We start from the raw sequence: 21,114 nt of genomic DNA, 5'->3' as shown, positions 1-21,114 counted from the left end.
CTCATGAAGGGACCAAAAGCCCCAAATAAAGCGGGCCGTCAAGCGCCTAAAAGATAAGGGGATGAACTAAAAACAAATCAATACTTACGCCCACCGTGGGGCTCGAACCCACGACCACAAGGTTAAGAGCCTTGCGCTCTACCAACTGAGCTAGACGGGCTTATGCTAATGTATTAAACATTTATAATAAGTACCATTAAAAACAATGTCAAAGTATTCATCCGATAGATGCAATGATTCATAAAGGTTTCATTCCAGTTAAAGCTTGTCGCAGGTCGGATTTGAGGTAGTTTCCGATCGGGTAGATACTGTCGATGCCCCTTAACTTACCATTAGATTTTGATCATCCGAAGAGATTAGCAAAATCCAGCAAGTTAGAGCAGGCGGATTGCTCGGGCTGTGGATACGCTTCACTGTAGAAGTCCATGGAATAGTCATCCATTTCAGGTGTTCCATTATAAATCGGTAAACCATATTCATCCACAGTGTCAACGGGTAAGTTTGAATTCACTACGATGCCATCCGTACGATTAACTGTATAGAAATCCAGGTTAATTAGTAGTGAATAACTATTTTCAAAAAAATGGTTTCCACATAGAGGATTAGTTAGCACTCACAAAGTTGGTGGTTCAGATTCCCCAATAATGCAGGCGGCTCAAGCTGTGGATTGTCTTGGTTCTGTCCACTGTAGAAGGCAGTGGAGAAGTCATTAGATGGGTCAACAATCTGTGGGATTTCTGGGTTCAGTCCAGTGTAGAAGGCCGTGGAGTAATCATTATATGGGTCAATCTGTGGGATTCCTAGGTTCAGTCCAGCGTAGAAGGCCGAGGAGTAGTCATTAGATGGGTCAAGCTGTGGATTGTCTGGGTTCTGTCCACTGTAGAAGGCTGTGGGGTAGTCATTGAATGGGTCAAGTTGTGGGTTGTTTGGGCTCAATCCACTGTAGAAGGAAATGTAGTCGTCCGTCATGTTGGTGCTAATTCCATAGCAAAGCGACGAACCATATAATTCATCCATAGCCGGCAAATTTGCATTCACGGCGTTATCTGTGGCAACGTTGTAGTCATTGATCATGTTGGTGGTTCCATAATAAAGCGACGAATTACCATATTCATCCATAGCCGGCAAGTTTGCCTTCACGGCGTTATCTGTTGTATGAGACGGAACTTGTTCGACGCCATTCTTACCAGCACCGATGAGCTGAAGATTGAATGTATTGAAGTTAGAGGCAAGAACTCAATATTTCGAAAATAATGGTTTCCAAAAGGATCGATAGCACTCACATAGTTGCCATACTGATAATCTTGGAACACTGTAATGGAGTCTCCAACAACTAATTTATGCACCTTGATGAATTCCTCTGTGAGATATATATATATATATATATCAATCATATATACTTCCATATTTAAGTCAACAAAAATTCCACTGAGAAGAGAAAAGAGTAATGTAGAAAGAGAGAAAATTAATATCATGGTACTCGAGTAGACGTTTCTTACTCGTGTCATCGAATATGTACATGCGACTGTGATTATTGGCCCAAAACCTGTGGAAAAAAAAGATGGATATATATTTCGAATCTATAAATAAAACAAGCAAGGTTCAGTTCTGAATCTTCAAAGTTAGTATAAAGATGCAGCTCTGTTTAAATTAAAACCACCTTGCTGTTCATAAATCTTTCGTTAATTTATACATTGAAGGGTTTGAAAAGGACATGTTTTGGCATGAATTCTAATTTTTAAGAGTAATCCTAACTAGTATATTTTTATCTCATAATTATTTTTATAGTATTAATACATCAATTCTATTAACACTTGAATCGGTCTTTGTTAAAAAAAAATAATAACATTTATAAAAAAAGTGTAACATACTAACATATCTCGAACCTGAATTTGAAGCTCCAAACTTGCTGACTGTACATATCAACCAATTGCATGCTGACGTTTTCTCTCCCATCCAGTGTAGGGAGATACATTTCAGCTTCAATCTGAAAAAACGAAAAAGAAAAGAAGAGAAAAGAGTCATGATGATATTTGAGCAATTAACAAGTGCTCATATAACCCTACTTTCCTTGAGATCATATCAACTGCAATTATATATACAGGTTAATTACTTAATTAAAGCGTTAAAGGTTGTTCTATTTTGGAAATCATACCTGCAGGTCACAAAAAATGAACTTGAAAGCTAATTTTTTTCTTATCGTGTGCAAACCAGTATCAAACGAGTCCAGCAATTGATACCAAATTAAAGATAAGAAGCAAACCTTTGGAATCACAATGCGTCCAGTAGAACTCACATCACTTTTCCTCAATTTCTTCTCGAAGAGAAATCTCAGCGTTGATGGATTGATTAGCTGAAACATAGGACTTTTATTATTAGAATATTGATTAAATGATTAAATTTAACTTTTTTTATTAACTTAAGTTTTTGGGACAAGTGATGATTTACCATGGTATTTGAACAAAAATCTTTGACTTTGAACCCTGTCTCTATAATATATTCACTTCTCATTTTAACTTGTTGACTATTATATTATCCTACTAAAACATTATGCTTTACAAAGGGAGACAAGATGAATCTCCCTCTTAGTACTGCAAAACAAATAGCATTTTATGAATATGATAATTAATTCTTTATTTGGCAGAGTCAGAAAACGCCATTTTCTGATTAAAATTTAATAGTCAAGTAATCCTAACCTTTTAGATGTCAATCCATTAGTGTTAATTTAAGCTTGGTATTGTTGACAAGTTTAAGTTAATACGATCACTCTTTTTTTTCTTTTTTTTCTTTTTTTTTTTTTTTGTGGGAGTCGCCACGGAACCACATACCCTCGATCACCATCCTCCGCAGCCACCACCTTCCTCCATTTTATTTATTTTTTTACTTTTTTTTATTCTCTTAGTTTGTATTAAGTTCTAATATTATTAATTCTCAAGAGTTTTTATGCTTATATTACTGAAAAAGGAGGAATTTATACAATAAAAGGATATTCAATAATGAACCTCAAATTGTATTGACACATAACATTAAATTTCATATTAATGAGGAATTGTATAAAAATACATACACAAATTACATTTTTGTTACTATTGATTTGCAAGTCTATATATCTAATTTCTAGCAGCTTGGCATACTGGGGAATAGATCCTCCTAATTTCAAGTTGTATATAATGGTATACATGATGCCTTATGTCATAAAAAGGAAAATATTTTTAGAGAAGGTCAACACGAAAACGACAAAGTAATTTCGAGTGTCGTTTCCTTATTCGTGTTCGTGGGATATTTTTGCATCATAATTTGTCGGAATCCGTGGTCAAAAACAAATCGAATCGTTATCGTTTAATTGACACGGGGCTTAAGATAATTTGTGAAACTTAAAAAAAAAAAAAAAAAACAACAACAACAACAATTAACACGCGCCAAATTAATGTAAGACAGAAAATGACTATGGTTAAATTAGATACCAGAAAATCTTTGTAGGTTTCATTAATCCATGAATATTCTATATATGTAGGAGCATTGCTTTTCCACAAAAAAAAAATAAAAAAAATAAAAATAAAAGATCAGTAGATTTTAGATATGAAATGAAATGAAATATAATCTACCAGCTCAGATTGGAAGCAATCTTGAAAAAATTCACGAGTGGTCAGACCAAAAAGATCAATGCTTTGATCGATCTGCAAATTTATATCTGTAATTGGAGTCCTTTTCAGAATAAATACAGAATAAGAATATGAACCAAACACCCATTAATTATCTGTTATAACATAGAAGCTTAATTAAGAGTGAATAAAACTGTTTAAGCAGATAAATTACTTTATCTTCCTTCAACTAATCCTCATAAAGTAAAAGATCTAGCATATATAGAAGCATGCATGCGTACATGCCTATAACCCTTATATAAACAGGGCTCTCTAGCATATTTACAAACATGCATATATGTCGCTCCTGATCGGGATCTGCTTTCTTTGGCCGGAGATAATTTCAATATTATATAAGTTCTCTTCTAGACATAAAAATTAAAAGTTTATATTAGCATAGTTAGCAAATAAGGTGGTTGAAAAGTACCATAAAATTTATTTTATTTACTTAATAGGGAATATATATATATTTTTTCCCTTTTCCAATGTTTGGTGCATAAGAAAGATAGGTATAAATTAAACAAGTTGTATATGTGAAACTCGATCAGGTTATAATAAACCACCGAGGTGGTCTGTTGAAGCTGACATATATAGAGATCAGCTAGCGCTCAGGTTATTGAGGTATAAAACAAAAACGATACAAGCAAAGTTAGGATGTTGAAGCAGTTGTATAGAGCATCATAGAGAACAAAACTCACCGGGGGCTTTGGCGCCGGAAGGGAAGGCAGAGCCGACGCTATAGGTGGCCTCACTATGGTACGCCTCAGATACTGCCTACGGTGTTGCCTCCTCTTAGCCGCAGCGAGGCTTGAAATAGTACCGAGTTGATCAATATTGTCAGCCATGTCTCCCTGCAATGCCGCGACAGCCTCATGAACATGCACAGGTTCTACGCCAGCCATTGACACACGCACAAGGAAGAAAATTAAAACAGAAGAAGAAGCCTAGCCTCTCGCTATCTAGCTAAGTTCTCTTTCAAGTGACGGTTACGCTTGCATGTAGTCTCTCTGACAGCCAGGTACTCTTTATACAGAAGAAGAAGAAGGCACACATATTTGGCTGCTTTTGCGTGTGTGCGCGTGGGCGAGAGAGAGAGAGAGTGGGGGGGTTCCAGATTGATGTGTGCGGTTGTGCTAGTTTGTTCGTATCTTCCTCTGGAGTTAGGATTTGTGTTTTTAATGCTTGCGGAAGCGGAAGAAGAGGAATTAGTGGGAGTTAAAGGGGTTTTTGGATTTATATAATTACGCGAGAGAAGAAGAGATGCGAAGGTAGCAGAGACAAATGGAGGGAGTGGTTCAACTATCTGTGCACAGGTGTTGTAATAACTCTGCTTGCTTCGACACGATACCAACAATGGTTCAGCTGTGTGCTACGTACGCGCGCATCAGAGCTCTCGTCCAAAGCCCCAAGGGAAGGGATAGACTCCGCGTTTTAAGAGAAAGACGAAGACGAACGAAACGGATTGGCTGCAATTGCAATTGCAATTGCTTGTCCCCACTGCAACCTGCCCTACCCTTACTCTTAATTGAGACAGCTAGAGTTTTGATGGAAACGGATCCTTTTTCTTTTCATTTTGAAATGAAGAAGAGCATGTCCTTTAATTACTTTACGAGGGATAATATTAGTATCTTATTCTATTTTGGATAATATTACCCCTATATAATAAGCATCGGTTTCTCACCATTTTGCTCTTAATTAATTAAGGTCACCGTTTCATCGATCGATTCACCGTGTGCTCCTATCATTAAAAATTGTCAACTCCAGCTCTCTTCCTTTTCTTTTTGTACCGCTTCAAAGGTTTTAAGATGTACTAATTCTTAGACATACTTGATTACTAAATGGACCGCTTTTTACTTGGTGTTTAAAAGCATTTCCGGCATCTCCACTTTTCTTCATTCTCTTAGGATTAGGAGTAAAGACCCTCTGTAATTTTGGTTTTTCTTTTTCGGTTCCTTTGATAGTTGTTTCTTCCCCTTTACTTCTCTCTCATTCATAAATTTAGATTCTTACCAATTATTTGTTTGAATTACTGAAAATTTAAGCAAATAATTGTGAGGCGAGTCTTTGTGATAGAATTTATCTTCCCAAACAAATTATAGTAAGTAAATCTTATAAGAATCCTCTAACAAATACCGGCCAGCCAAAATTGTCGAAATCAAATTTTCATAGCCCATCTCTTAAAAAGGAGGGATAAAATTATTCAACTCCTCTAGAAGGGGTAAATAGACAGGTAGTTATTAATCGTTCACTAACCAAACTAACCGCTAACCACTTAGGCGGTTACGGTTAGCGGTTTTAGGTGCATTCAAAAAAAACACACACATATATATATATATATATATATATATATATAAATGACAGGCTGTTATTAATTGTTCACTAACCGTAACTGCCACCGCTAACCGCTTAGGCGGTTACGGTTAGTAGTTTAAAACCGCTAACCGTTAACCACTAACTACCTATATATATATATATATATATATATATATACACGAAACGATGTCGTTTTTGTATTTAAAATTTTAAATATATATAAAAATGTATAAAAATCTAGAAACGATATAGTATGATATTATCGAATTACCATAAAAACGACATCATTTTTCATTCTTTTTTTTTAATTAATTAATTTTTTTCTTTTAAAAAGCGGTTAGTAACTCTAATAATCGTAAATTTTACTAAGAAGTGCTTGGGAGCCAATTAGCCAAACAAATGAACTCAGAAAAATTTTCAAACTGACATGGCAGATCGTAAATGACATACAAGGAAGATGGAATTGCATTTTTTCTAATTTAAAAATCATTGCCACGTTAGTTTGAAAAATTTTCTGAATTCATTTATTTAGCTTCCTAGAACTTCTCAATTTTACTAACCGCCTCAGTTAGCGATTTTACCCAATAACCAATAACCCCATTTCACCCCTATCCTCTAGAGTTCTGATGGATCCGGTTCCATAATTGTCCAGAACAGATAATTAATGGGGATCCTAATTCCTTATTTCTTGCCGGAGTTTTAATGAAATTAGGACAAAAATTTTCAAAAAGAATCCTGTCCTCGGGGGCCTCTCTCGGTGCAAGGAATTGCAGAGAATATTGGTCTAAGGAAACCGTCACTCACTTGTCGGAGCCTAATGTCAAAACTCAAAAGCGTGGTCCAAATACTTTAAATCCAAGCCCAATTTCGAACGATCTAGTCCAGGCGTTGTCAAGCCCAAAAGGAATCATTATTCATTTTTTACGAACCGACCATATCAAAACTATCGAACTTCAAAGCCGATCCAACGGCGGAGACCGCGTCTGGCCTAGCTTTCTAGAACTACAGATCCGCCCGTCTAGACCACTTACCCTTGTCCTACGCACACTCACACGCACACTCACACGCACAGAGAGTGAGACCCACTGTCATGGCAGCTGAGCTACAACCACCAGAAGCCCTAATAACCGCCGCCCCAACCGCCACCGCGGCGACTACGACGGCAACAACAGCGGAAACGACAACGACAACGACGGCCCCACCCTCAAGCGACCACCCAGGCCCAAGTTTGGCCCCAAAACGGCAGCGCCGGCCCAGCGTTCGATTGGGAGAGATCGGGGACCAGCCCGCCACGCTATCCTACGACTCGCACGTGCGACGGACCAAGCACCACCCCTGGAGGCTCCCCAAGGACCACTCCTCCAAGTCCGTGAAGGCTCGGTCGCTAACCAACCTCGTCAACGGCGGCGATTCCAACGATGCGCAAGAGCCACACGAAGAAAGGAACCAAAACGGCGACGGAAACCTCGAGTTCGCGAACCGGAAGAAGGCGAAGCGGGGCTCCACGAAGCGGGTTCGATCCAATTGGGTGACGAGGATCGACGAGGGAGCGGCGGTAGAGGGAGACAGCAGAGAAGACGGGAACAACGAGGGGTTTAGGGATTTCGATCCGGACTCGGATAGTCCGTTGAAGGACCAAAGCCCGGTCCACTCGGTGGACAACGTGGCGCTGGATTTGTGGCACGGGGTTAGGAGGCAAGGCCGGGCTAGGGTTTCGGAGAGCCGAGAGAACGACGCCGTTGATTTGGACAACTACCCGGAATCCGATTCGAGGGACCGGAGGTGTGGGACGAGCGAGGGGGTGAGGTCGTGGCTGATCGAATTGGGGCTGAGCCGGTACGCGCCGGTGTTCGAGATACACGAGGTGGACGACGATGTCTTGCCCATGTTGACGCTGGAAGATCTCAAGGATATGGGAATCAATGCGATCGGGTCGAGACGGAAAATGTACACTGCTATTCAAAAGCTTCGCAAGGGGTATTCGTGAGTGTTAATGTGTTATCTTTTTTTTCTTTTTGGTTCTTGTAGAACTTAAAAGGTTGTATTAAGCTGGTCTTATAAACCCTCGGTCATGGCTAAAATATTGGATAAAATGCATGTCTGAGATGGTCTGAGCTTCTTTTTCGTATAATGATAAATCCCATTTCCTTTTCTGAGTTAATAATTTTGAAACCGAATGGTTTTGTATGTTTATCTTTTGCTTGGGTACTGCTGTTAGTGATGGTCTGCATGACTTTGATTAATTGTTGTAGGAAATAGGGGGGGAAAAAGATTTGAATTCTTGAGCTATTCTTTCTTGACATTGCTGCTAATCAATGAAAGGAACTATATCTAGTTATAGCATTATTTGCAGATTTTGGAGTTGATTTGATAAAAAAAAATTGATCATTATTGATTGTTCACAATATATAGTATCTGTTACATGCTTATTAGGTTCAATATGGTATTGCCTATTTAGTGAGGTTGTGTTATTGTTTCGACTGACCTTTTCAGTCGGAGGTAAAGTTTTTGTATGTCTCGTCCACTTGTCCTTTTGAGATGCTGACTTTTCACTGCATTGGTATGCGGGTGTAATTGTTCATCACAGTATTGGAAAGTTTCCCAAAGAGATTGATTCTTCCTCAGGTAGCATGCCTTATTTCAAACCCATTGTGCAGGGTGTACACTGATTTTAGAGGAACGAGGGCTTCAGACATGCTGAGAGTATTGGTTTGCTTAGTCGTGCTTGCTTTTGCTTGGCTTGATTATCTCACATGCAATATGGATGAACCTATTATAGATTGTTTGGATGGGTGGGTTGACTATCTTTCTGATTAAGACAATTCATAGTCTTTTACCATCACAGTATGTTGAATTCATATGTATCCTGTTGTGTTGTCTCTTAAGTATTGACCAAAACTTTAATTAACAATATTCTCTTTATGAATTATGGCTCAGTTAATCAGCTAGTAATTTATTACGTGTTTGTGGTACCAAATTGAGTGCATATTGACTTAGAAATCAAGTGTCTCACTCTGCCAAAAAGCGGGCCATTCCTGATACAGAAGAGAATGTACGCATATGGATTGTAGTCAGTTTTGCTTTGTCTTCGTTGGAGAGTTATAAACTTATAATACCTCTTGATTTGTCAATCTTCTGAGGTCCTTGAAGGCTCCTCCCCTCTCTTATTATAGAAGTCTTCAGTTTAGCTGAGATGGACTTTACATTTTTGATTACTGTTTTGAAGAATTTCATTAGGAAATTTAAGCTTGCTCAAGCTGTCTGTTGTTTCATATTTGGTTAGACATAAATTGGGTTGTTTCCTCTTTAGCTTCTTCTGTTTTCTTTGAGGAGATCTTCTCTTTATTTGCTTGTACATCCTTTCTTCTTATTGAGCTTTTCTATGATGAAATTAATCTGAGGATACACTTCTACCAAAGTCATTGCATGAGATTTATTCAAAATTCTGGCTGGTCTCATATAAGGGTCTCTCTTTCTTCCATGCTTGGGTGGCTTAAGATTATTATATAGGCCTTCTCTTGCATAACATTGTTACACAATTTAATTTTGTCTCTTCTCAAATCCACAGTTTGTGAAGGCTCTTTTTCAAATTCTCAAACATAAATCCGGTTTGTGGGTCTAATCTTGTTGGTGATCGGCATCTGCCAGTGTTTATCCTCAGTGGCCATTTGACAGATGTTGCAACATCATAGTATTACATTCGACCATGAAATACATTCATGGAAAGATAATGCTATTGTATCTGTCTATATAGTTGTACATAAATTATCTTTTGGTTATAAGTTGCTCTTTCTTCTTGGAGGAACAACCTTGTACATCAAAACGAATTTAATGGTCCTTTAAAAACAGTGACGTTTTTGTTGTTGTATCTCTGTGTTTTACTGTATATGTTATCATTTCGTTAGATGGTACTTAGTAATGCCCCCACCCCCACCTCTTTGTTCTAGACAATATTTCAGGTAATTTTCTCCATTTTTTGCACGATTCTAGTTTGCCTATGTTGCAGATTGACGCTCATTTCTTGGTTTATCTGCCCTTTAGATCAGATGGTATTGTATTCCTTCCCCTCTCCCCCCTTCCCTCTTGTGCATGCGCTCGATTAGAAACTTACACGCACAATTTTTCAGGTTCTCTGAAATGTTTGGTGCTGTCTGTTTAGAGGAGTAACAACAATTTGATGGCCATCTGGGTGAGGTTTTCACCTTCTAGTAACATAAATTTATGCTTAATGGGTGGAAGGGTTGGTGGTTAAGCCGATGTCTTCACCTTTGCTATTAGGTTGTCTGTCAGATGGTCAATTTTGAAATTGACCATCGGTGACTGTCCGTTCAATCGTCGATAGGGGCTTAGTATCGTCCCGAGGGGTCTCTGTTACAGTATCAGCTATTTAGCAATCAAACCAATTCAAGCTCGTGTGGATGGAATGAGATCCTTTCCATTTCAAATGAGATGGAGAGGAACCAGTTAGTTACAATATAGGAAGGTAAAATGGTCTTTTCAAAATTTTAAAGACAATTTTGCCCTCTTATTTTGATTTCTTGATCTTTTGGCATGTGGTTTGGGGTCCTTGGAAATTTGAAGCTACAATCTTATGATCCTGAAACTGTCAATCTAAGTTCGCCACTCGGCAGTGTTGTGCGTGGGTTTGATCCAATTTGGCCCATTCCAAGGCCCAGCGCCGAATTATACCAGCCCAAGACAAAAGTTGAAATTATAACGTTAATACCAATTTCTTGGGCTAGCATCCAAGATGGTCACCTTCTGCTCCTTAATGGGTTGGGTTTAGTGCGACACGTGTTTCTGAGTTTGTCCAACACTAAGAATCCCATTTATAGGGAAAGGATTCAGGAAGGACGGAGTCGTTCCGTTGCCCACTTCTAATATTTGAGAATATATTATATGGTCTAACTTATTTATTAAAATGTTATTGAGGGGGCAAAACATTGGATCAACTCGTTCGGGAAAATAAATTTTGGGTTCCAAGGGTTAACCCTGGCCCTTTGTCATCATTGGTTGAAAAGCAAGGCTGTCAATTTGACACGATTCATTAATTCGATTTGAAATTAGCGGGTTAAGATTTAACAAAATATAATTTGGATCAAATTGGGTCAGCTCGATTTGACATGATTATAAATGAGCCAATTTTAGGTCAAGCTGCTTAACCCACGGAGGACCCGCATAACCCATATAAATTAATACATTTTTTTAAAAAAAAATATTGACATTAAAACTTTGAAGTCTAAGAATTACTAGCCTCATTCTCATCCATATATATAATTGAGTATTTTGTTAATTGAACAGGTAATGTGAGTCAAGTCAGGTCAGCCCAGCATGACTTGCTTATTGAATGGGTCATGCGGGTCAAGTTAGAGTTGATAAGACTTGCCCGTTTAATTAAATTAATCAGGTTTGGGTTGACTCATATAATCTCATATCCATGTCACGACATAATTTAAACTTGGCACGAGAACACTAATTATCACCCCTTGTTGAAAGTATTATGCAAGTTCTTCAAGTATATATTTTCTGTGGAATAAGATCATTTCAATTTCAATTCAAATGAAATTGAGAGTATCCAATTAGTGTTCTTTAAAAGAGTAAAATTGTCATTTTAATTTTTTGGACAATTTTGCTCCTATAAAATACACAAGATGGGGTTTTCCATATTCGGCACATTCAAAGCATGTTTTTTTTTTTTTTTTTTTGACATGTCCGCACAAAAGGGGGGAAGGAGATTCGAACTCGTGACCTCTGCTTCATTAGGCGTAGTCTCAACCGATTAAGCTACCCCTTGGGGACCCTTCAAAGCATGTTGGGAGATGAGAGAGATGAGAAAATTAAGGCGAAATAAATAGGAAGGGGCAAACTGGATGGTCAATTAATTAGGAATAATTATAATTAATTAAATATCAAGCCCGCATAGCCTGAAATTACATTTGTACGTGTTATGTTATTGACCCCAGAACCATAAACATCGTTTCAGGGTATTCCAAACTATTTTCTCCATCAATTAGAGAAGTGACGACGGGATTAAAAAAAAAAAAAGCCGAATAAAGAAAAATAAATATCAAAATAAGAAAAGAAAAAAAGAATAAAAGAAAAGCGTTATCATAACTTAAACAATGATACAACATGTGGGGGAGGCAATGAAATTACGTGAATATCCCACTTTCAAGCACTCCTACCGTAGTGCAACACCATGACATGATCTGTGGTTGAGGAGTCTTGAAGCAAAGTCACTGCGTCCCTCGGACTCCATATGTTATCTCTCACATGCTGCAACGTCAAGAAAGGTAGAAGCTCTTGCCCTCTACATGTTATCTCTATCTGCTTTGCACCATCAATCGTAATCACACACACACACGTGCACACAATACGTGTTAATTCGGCATGAAACAAACATAATGATAAATTAAAGCACAACCAAAAACAACAATAATAATAATAATAATAATTATTATTATTATACATTAATTAATAATTAGATTAAGATATTGGTAATTAATTTGTTCTGACAACGTACGTTACTATAGGCGGGGAACATCATGTAGCTTTAGAAGGATGTCGGCATCATCCTCCTGAATAAATTACAACGACTTCTTACCAATTTGATGGTGATAAGAAAGAATATTTATAATTCCCTTTAATTTTTATTGGACGTTAACTTCCCTGGTTATTGGTATCTGTATACTTCCCCCATATCCACATCGATCTTTGACATAATATATATCGTAAGGATCATTTCTTAAGTCACTTGTAAGTAAGGACAAAACAATAGAACAAGCCAAGCTATCAAATTAATATATATATATATATATATATATATATATATATAGTACTGTAAAAGATAAAAAGAAAGAAAAAAAAAAAAGAAAAGAAAAAAAAGAAAAGAAAAAAAAAACTTATTAATATTGTGCATAAGGGTTTGAAACTGGACCCGGTTGAAGTTGGGACACGTGGATCCAAGCTAAGTCTAAATTATTAAATTAATTATTCACAATATATAAAAAATATTTTTGGGGCCAAAAATGAAATGATTTATTTAATATTTAAAAAGCATATATTAAACTTATTGGGTACTGAAGTCATGCTTGTCACTAGCTTACGTCTTCCCCATGCTATGCCCCATATAAATCTTTGTTACGTCTACTTTAACCATAAAATTCCTCTATCTAACTTTTTTTCATTACTCCAAGATTCCTCAAAATACTTGGGTCAGCGGGTAGCCAAGGTCATCCAATGTCAAGGGCTGCCCGCCTATGCCCACGATCTTGAACTGCCCGATATTAATCATTAAAGGAGCCCACCCAGACTTCGCTCGTAAGCCAAAATCATGCTACCTTGGACTTTGTTACAATATATATATATATATATATATATATGCCAAGAGATTTCATAATCGATGCAAGCAATAACAATATAAAGTAAAATAAAAATAAATTAAAGAAAAAGAAAAAACGTAATGGATCCAAAAAGAACGGCGAGAAATAGGCACGACTATTATATTCTAAAGCTCCTAAGTGCCTATTAACTATATATGTGTACCTATTTCAATCGTCATGCACGTCTCTTTCACGTTGCTTCAGAAAAAAAAAAAAAGAAAAAAAAAACCCTAATATGAAGGTCAATATTCTTTCATGAAGTTCCACCTTTTGATTTTAATTCGTCTATTTTTGTCTTATTGAATACAATAGTCGTTAAAAAACTTAGCTTAAAGCCTGGCGAAACATTAATGTTGTTGAAAGGGTCTCTGTTGATAATTTTTTAATTGTGCATGCATCCCAGTCACCTACATTATATATGCAGTATCATTTTCATGCCTTTTATCTGTCCTTCATGGGTTTAATTTTTCTTCTATTTTTCAACAACTTACAACTTGCAATAATTCTGTTGTGGATTTCTCCTTCATGCATTGCTTTCCTCCGACGTAAAAAAAATAACATATATATATATATATATGCGGTTTCTATTGTTTAAACTATTTTTTTTTTTTTTTTTTTTTTAGTTTTAGTTTTTTTAATGGTTGCTTCTGCTCGTGGACGAGATGATGGGGGCGTTTTAAATTCCACAAGAGTGCACCACTTAAGGATTTGATGTGCCCTTTCAAGCACCATCGATCCCATGGGAAAAGAGGGCAAATTACGACGGCCCTACAATTAGCTGTCGGAAAGCTGAGTTGAAAGAAGCGAAAGCATGACGAAAGGTGCGATATATTAGGCATGCAGATGAGTATTGAGAGGGACAGGGTGCACACGTGTGATTTTCATGACCCTACGATATGATTGGATATGATGTGCTAGCCATCAACCCTTATTTTTATTTTTATTTTTTTATTTTTTTATTTTTATGTTAAATGAGTGTCAACTAGGCCAAGATAATCTACGTTTGAAGGTGTTTTACATCTTAAAGTCAATGCACTCATATCTTTATAAAATTACATATATATTGATCATCTCCATGTAAATTAAGTTATATATATATACTTTTAATTGATTTTTGTTAACAGTCATCACAAAAGATAGATCGATGTGACGCTAGGTTTCTTTTTGGCAGGCATATATATATATATATGCGAACCTAGCTAGTATGAACATAATGAAGCAAACAATCAAATCGTCATCCAAGAGAGAAAGAGAAGCCCTAATAAAATTTACGCTACGGCTAGGAATTAAATCTAAATTGGTGTTCTTCTTTCACACTCAATCAGAAATGTAATCATAGGATATTCAGTTGCATATGCCATGTGTGAAAGGTGATCAGGAATATTGGCAATATATATATATATGGGCGGCATAGAATGGTTTGTAGATATACACAGCTGACCATATATACATCACCTTAGCTGTGGATGTAAACTATAAAGAAATTACTTATATATAAAAATAAAAAACTATAAAGAAATTCATAGCCCTTCTATGACATAAGTTGACCTTAATTAATAACAATATAACTGGTGCATGGAAAAATATTCACGATTCAAAAGCAATTAGAATGTTTAGTGTCTCACACATTCTAAATAATTGTAATAATTTATATATGCTATAGATGATTCATGATTGTCTTCTGCGTTGGTGTATATGCATGCTTTGATCAGTAAAATACTAAATGACGATTTTTTATTTTTATTTTTTGAGTCGCAGCTCAGAGAGGGAGATTTGGTTCATGGTTGTTGCATATATATTAATGCTGGTTTATTAGGAAATAATTAATAAGATAAGATCCTGTCATAATCTCATCTCCTTGCTTCATGGCATGAAGTGCAAGGAAACAATTGATACAGAAGGATATGCATCCAAGTTATGGTATAAGAGTTGACTAACTACCAGCTTATACATAAATCTTGATTATATAAAAAATAAAACAGAATGTTGAGAATGTTAGACATCCTACCAATTAAGCTAATGTTTTATAAATGTCGTAGGTAACGGACAGATATACAAATGATATTAAAACACGGTTTGATCAAATGAGGAGAAGTATAACACTACGTGGTTTAAATCTTCTTTAATTATTACTTAATACTATGCCGTCTTATATTTTACATTAGATTATGTCTCTATAAATTGATCCATACGAACACGTACGTGCTTGTTTATGTAAATGATCTAATACGCGCGTAGAAATTCTGCTGTTAATAATTAATAGTGTTTGTTTTGTTGGCTACTGGCCTTAATTTGTAGCTTCTAATAAGATAATTTCGCTAGAGTAGTTTTCTTTCTCTCTTTTATTTTTTATTTTTATTTTTTTTGTCCTATTAAATCAAAATTTCCCCAAGCACGTTTAGGTATACTAGATATCTATAAAAACAGACCCATTTACAGAAACTTAATATTTAAACTTAAGATGACTGTAAATAAGTTCTTCTTATATAATTTAATATTTAGCCTCACTTTATTTCTCTCCAAAAAAAAAAAAAAAAAAAAAGACTCAATGTATTGACCCATGTGAAAACAATGACAAACAATTACATGCATTTTTTAAGTACTGCATGCCTCTATAATATCTAATGACCGATGCTCAAAGCGAGCCTGCCATGAAACAATATTCAATTAATAAACATTAATTATTTCCCTATTCCATAAGCATAATGCATGATCGAATGAATATTCCATTTTCCTATATATGCTTCACCACACATGCATGCGTAGCACTTAGCAAAGCAAGCAGGTATAGTGAAATGCAAAATGAATCATATTATATATTTATATATAGCATAGCGAAAAAAAAAAAGAAAAAAAAAAGCAACATATTAACAAGCTATGTAAATTTTTTTGAGACAAGTTCATTCTATCGTCGTCACAAGATCTAAGCTATTTTTACAGACATATTAGATCGTAGTATAGTCCTACATATTTCCTAGTAAATGCAGTATTTTAAAGCTAATGCACCATAAAAGAAATATTTATTTGATTTTCAAACTTGTTTAATTTAAGGTTAAACATTATGTTTATGTTTTTTTTGTTTCATCTTACATTTTATGAATTACCAAGTGTACGTTTGACATATATATGTAATATGTTCAAGACAGAGCTACATCTTATTTTTCAAGAGAAATGCTATATACTATACTCACATTTTATCCTCCATCCAATTGGGTTGATGTGACATTATTCATGAAAAAAAAGATGCTAATGAAAATTGCCACATCAGACTATTGAAATAAGAATGTAATATTACTAATATATATATATATATATATATATATATATATATATATGTAGCATTACTTATTCTTCAACACTACGCGATTGATACTAAAATCTTTTCTTAATACTTCAAAATAAAAGTTACTACTGGCAGTACGTACTCATCTACGGCTGCAAGCTAGAATTCACTAAATCTCATATAATTATGGAATGCAGTACACTAACCTTAATTCGTATCATATATATATATATATATATATATATATATATATATACACCTTACTCACTTTACATCATGACATAATTCCACATGATTATAGATTTCTACGAAAATTATGCAGTACCTATTTAAGGATAATTATTATAGGTTTTTATATCATGCCCAATTATAGTTCCACTTGATTATATATAGGATTTTACAAAAAAATTACATCATGTCAAATTTTGATATGGAATACTGCTATTAATTATATTTCTTTAATCTGGCCAAATATTGGAAAAGAAAAATTATATATGTTTTGATTCTTCAATTCTGATCTAATTAGACTTAATTTGATTTCCTTTTCTCTACCGGTCTGAATTTCAATCCTATATATGATGTGTGCCTTAGATATTTACTACGTCCCCAAGGCACTAGAAATTCTTCATGCAAAACAATGAATTATGTTTGATAGGTATGCTCGAGTAGTACTATATATAAAAGCAGCATGAATTTGTAGTAATTATTAGGGTAAGACGTAGTGGTAGTCGATCGATGATATCATGGAGTGTGAATGAAGCGTTTTATAAAGTGGCGGGACACTTAACAATACAATTTGATAGACAAATTATATCACTTTATCCATGTATCTCGTGCACACTTATTATAGTATATATATAGACCTATATATATTTCGACTAATAATACTATATAGTAAAATTAATCAATTGTGAGATACTTTCACAAATCATAATTAATTAAGCCACCCCCAAAAGCCTCGTACAACCTTGAATATGCTTATAATTATTCCTCTTCATACTTAGATTATAAAAATGCTACTCTTAATTATCCCAACAATCAGATTCCCAATAGCGAAAAGGCTTCAATAAGAGTAACTAATTAATTAATAACATAAGGTTTAGGGTTTGCTATATATGACTCAAATTGGTGGCAATAATGGGCTATTCTTAAGTTGAGAAATTTACCTAAGGTAAAAGGGTTCAGTCAGCGCACATTTTAATTGTTTTATTTCTCTTGCAAATGATACTAGCTAGCTTGTAACAATTAGATTATTGTATTTATTAGTATGTATATGGACTATATATAATGAAATATGAGGGTTTTCTTTAATGAAATTTTCATTCATAGAAGTTCTTGGAGAAGATTGTTTAATTAATTACCACTCTCTCTCTTTCTCTCTCTAAGATGTATCATGAACAAGTATAATATGATGAGCATTCCACTTAAAAGCAGTCTCATATGCCAACTGAAGCCGTGCTCCTAGCGGACAATGACTAAGTTACTTAAAACTCTTATATCTCCTAAGTCCTATATATGGCACTTAATTACTCGTATATCCACAAATTTCACTCCTCCTGGGGGTTATTAATGAGGGATCGAAACTCATTCCAGATAGAACTACATGAACTTTAACGTGGCTTGATTGTAACTGATAAATAAGTCATAAATGGTTCTTTTTTTAAAAAAAAATAAAAAAATAAAGGGGTACGTACTAAATTAAAGATGTTTTGTGGTTTTACTTGAAGAAAAGCCATATTAATTAAAATAATAATTTGTGTAGCATTAGGTTTCCACTCTACGGCTGCCTCCTGGTGTTTCTATTATATGTGTGCATGTGTACCTTATATATATAGATGTGTTCTATATATATATATATATATATATATATATATATATATATATATATATATATGGTTTGTGCGTATTAAATTCATATATATATATAGAAATAAAAAATTATAGTGTATTTGAAGTTTGGTTCGTCTAGCTTTCTCCTGTACTTTTCCAATATGGAGGTATTCCAGAGAAATGAAACGTTACTTTCATATATTTGGTCTTTCACAGTAAACCCATTTATCTCTTCATTTATTTGGGGTATGTGGAAAGCGGGTGGTAGGTAGTTTTCTGAAATATATCCAGATTTCTCCACTTGAACTTTACACCAATCCATCACCAAAAAATCCACTACTAACTAAAACTCGAAGCTTACGACCAATTTGGAAACGCTGATAATTTCCATGATTAGAAAAGTTCTGAGCTCAACCCTTGTTTTACCAACACTAGATATTGAGTTGAACGGCTAATAATACAAAAAGAGAAGATGCCTACCTAGAAATATACTTCCCACCTAAATATGATTTTAACAGAAAAAATAAAGAAATACCACTACACGAACCCATTTTAGTTCTGCTGTTTCTTTCATGTCTCTAACACAAACTGTGTGTCCATATTCATGTAATTAGATCACTTGACAAAATCATAGGTCGGTTTCTCTTTTCGGGGGGATTTTCTTTTTCTTTTTTCTTTTTTCTTTCTTTCTTTTGTGCACCCATGTTTTGTCATTAATCTGACTCAGATATGTGAAATAAACAAGGAACCAATCAATCATGTATAGATAAGCACTTATAATAAAAAGAAGTTGCAGCAATGGTTTTAAATAAATACCTCTGATTCGCTATCCAGTCTCAGCTTATTGACCAAATACTTCATTAACAATCGAACTGTCATCTTTCCATCCCTGAAGATTTGAAAATCAAAATAAGTAACGAGAGAGAGAGAGAGAGAGAGAGAGTTGAGTTTCACGAACTTAAAACAAAGCTTTGAAATAAAAATAAAACAAGGCGCAGTGAAGATCGATGAACCAAAGAGGATAAAAATATATATTACTTGATTCTCAGGTAGCTCTTTGGTATCTGAGGCAAAAATGGTTCTTTTGCTCTGCATTGAGAAACCAAATGAAAAATCTGTTACGAAGAAAATTATATCTATTTATATATAGGATAAAGAAACGAAAGGAGAAATTAGTGGTGGTAAACTTTTCGTGTTCCATATTAATTTGTTAGGCTTGTGATCTTCTTAAATATATATATATGCACTTACTGATTTTGGGAAGCTTGCAGCATAAACCAAATGCCAGAATAGGGCCTCCGAGGAGGATCAATAACTCTCAAGTCCAAGCTCGGCCCAGCAGCATCAATACCGGAGTGGAGTTGAAAGGGGTGTGCAAAATACGACCCAAATGGCATCAAAGGAGAAGAAGACGATGATGATGTAGAGGAGGAAGAAGCAGTGCCTATAATATGCCGGATTGGCCTAAAACCCCAGTTGATATCTTGATGAGGAAAGTTTGAGCTACTTCCCGGGTGCTGAAAAAACAAACTATTGCCACCACCTGGGAAACTTGTAACCGCACGAGGAGCTCTAAATTCCGGCACATGGAAGATAGGGGCTAATGGCCTTGGTTGCTGGGAAGTACCGCCAGGCAATAGATCAAGCTCGAGCAATCCGGAAGGTCTTCTGGGCGTTGGGTCTGCCAGATCATCATGCTTCTTGTTGACGTTGTTGTGGGTGACAGTACTAGTGTGACCGTGACCGCCTATGCTCAATTGTAGCCACCCTTCATCCCTCTCTTCTTGAATATCTTTTGAACTCGAGCCGGCTTCGTTGAGACTGTTAGTTCTTGATTCATCTTCAGCCATCTGATCACCAACCACTAGATCAGATCCTAAGCAAGATTCACTACAATATAATTCATAACCTTGTACACGGCTCATAAGACCGAAATTTTCTCTAAAACCCCCACCGCAATAACCAGCATAACCTCCAGAAAGATGATGATGTTGGTGTTGGTGTTGGTGTTGATGTTGATGTTGTTCTTTTGAGAGGTTTTGAGCACCAAGGATGGTCATATCGGACAACCTGGCAAACCTTTATTACCCTCGTTGTTGATCAGCTCAAGGCAAGCCATGGATTGGAGATTCTTGGGTATGGGCTTTAGATTGGAAAGAGGGATCTGTTGGAGCCATGAGAATGTTTTGGAAATATGGAATTGTAAAAGAGACAGACACCCATTAACCAGCTGATAGGGGTTTCTGTCTGCTGTTTCATCGTAGAAATATCGGAGGACAACGAGGAGAATAAACCTGCTTGCAAATCTCACTTTCCATTAATTCTCTTTGTTTGGAAGCTTGTGGAGATGAAATAGTTGCAGGGAGAGAGAGAGAGAGAGGGAGAGAGAGAAAGAGATGGTGGTCAGTCAGTTAGATTGAATATTTATTATTCTTAAGGATGTCGAACAGTAATTCTTTTTTTTCTTGACTTCATTATTAATACGAAATATATGTTCCACCTGTTCTCTCAAAGGGCAAATATCGGGGGGTGGTCCAGCAAGCAACTTTAGGGCAAGTTTCAAGGACAAAATGACTAGAAAGGCTCCTTCTTTTTGGAATATCACAAAAAGGTCCTTTTTAGCCTAATAGGGATTTAGGAAAGCTAATCTACATTTGGAATGAAT

The 21,114-nt window shown here is 35.7% G+C and overlaps 3 protein-coding genes and 1 non-coding gene across 5 annotated transcripts; 1 reads left to right on the top strand and 3 right to left on the bottom strand.

Annotated features, from left to right (window-relative positions):
* Positions 1-87: 87 nt before the first annotated feature.
* Positions 88-160, bottom strand: TRNAK-CUU (transfer RNA lysine (anticodon CUU)). The gene has a single exon. It is a non-coding gene; the product is annotated as a tRNA-Lys (tRNA).
* A 112-nt stretch (positions 161-272) lies between these two features.
* On the bottom strand, positions 273-4,619 carry LOC132180045 (uncharacterized). The gene is made up of 7 exons (XM_059592891.1): positions 4,340-4,619; positions 2,264-2,353; positions 1,887-1,987; positions 1,500-1,546; positions 1,284-1,360; positions 618-1,200; positions 273-534 (listed from the first exon to the last, which is right to left on the bottom strand). Exons 1-7 carry the CDS (start codon positions 4,541-4,543, stop codon positions 344-346), a joined length of 1,293 nt encoding a protein of 430 aa, XP_059448874.1. The 5' UTR covers positions 4,544-4,619; the 3' UTR covers positions 273-343.
* Positions 4,620-6,908: 2,289 nt separating this feature from the next.
* Positions 6,909-8,207, top strand: LOC132179024 (uncharacterized). Its single transcript, XM_059591636.1, has one exon. It carries the CDS (start codon positions 7,045-7,047, stop codon positions 7,939-7,941), a length of 897 nt encoding a protein of 298 aa, XP_059447619.1. The 5' UTR covers positions 6,909-7,044; the 3' UTR covers positions 7,942-8,207.
* Positions 8,208-12,015: 3,808 nt separating this feature from the next.
* LOC132179626 (protein LAX PANICLE 2-like) lies at positions 12,016-20,821 on the bottom strand. 2 transcript variants are annotated; one of them, XM_059592367.1, is made up of 4 exons: positions 19,701-20,821; positions 19,488-19,538; positions 19,266-19,338; positions 12,016-12,284 (listed from the first exon to the last, which is right to left on the bottom strand). In XM_059592367.1, the coding sequence occupies exons 1-4, from the start codon at positions 20,507-20,509 to the stop codon at positions 12,126-12,128; spliced, it is 1,092 nt and encodes a 363-aa protein (XP_059448350.1). In that variant the 5' UTR covers positions 20,510-20,821; the 3' UTR covers positions 12,016-12,125. The 2 variants fall into 2 exon arrangements, with proteins under 2 accessions (XP_059448350.1, XP_059448351.1); XM_059592368.1 differs by having other exon boundaries at positions 12,016-12,281.
* Positions 20,822-21,114: the final 293 nt, after the last annotated feature.

This window comes from Corylus avellana, chromosome ca4 (assembly GCF_901000735.1).
Source record: "Corylus avellana chromosome ca4, CavTom2PMs-1.0".
In the NCBI taxonomy this organism is placed as follows: Eukaryota; Viridiplantae; Streptophyta; class Magnoliopsida; order Fagales; family Betulaceae; genus Corylus; species Corylus avellana.
Note: the sequence above shows the minus strand (reverse complement) of the source record. Positions and strands in the feature narration are given on the sequence as shown.

What these genes read in the sequence shown, in the direction of transcription:
- LOC132180045 (XM_059592891.1), bottom strand. Translation starts at nt 4,543, where the DNA reads ATGGCTGGCGTAGAACCTGTGCATGTTCATGAGGCTGTCGCGGCATTG. An exon ending in TTCCGGCGCCAAAGCCCCCG is followed by an intron (nt 2,354 to 4,339) that starts GTGAGTTTTGTT and finishes CCTATGTTTCAG; the next exon opens with CTAATCAATCCATCAACGCT. An exon ending in GAATCTGAACCACCAACTTT is followed by an intron (nt 535 to 617) that starts GTGAGTGCTAAC and finishes ATTTCTATACAG; the next exon opens with TTAATCGTACGGATGGCATC.
- LOC132179024 (XM_059591636.1), top strand. Translation starts at nt 7,045, where the DNA reads ATGGCAGCTGAGCTACAACCACCAGAAGCCCTAATAACCGCCGCCCCA.
- LOC132179626 (XM_059592367.1), bottom strand. Translation starts at nt 20,509, where the DNA reads ATGACCATCCTTGGTGCTCAAAACCTCTCAAAAGAACAACATCAACAT. An exon ending in CTGCAAGCTTCCCAAAATCA is followed by an intron (nt 19,539 to 19,700) that starts GTAAGTGCATAT and finishes TTCTCAATGCAG; the next exon opens with AGCAAAAGAACCATTTTTGC. An exon ending in AAGAGCTACCTGAGAATCAA is followed by an intron (nt 19,339 to 19,487) that starts GTAATATATATT and finishes TCAAATCTTCAG; the next exon opens with GGATGGAAAGATGACAGTTC.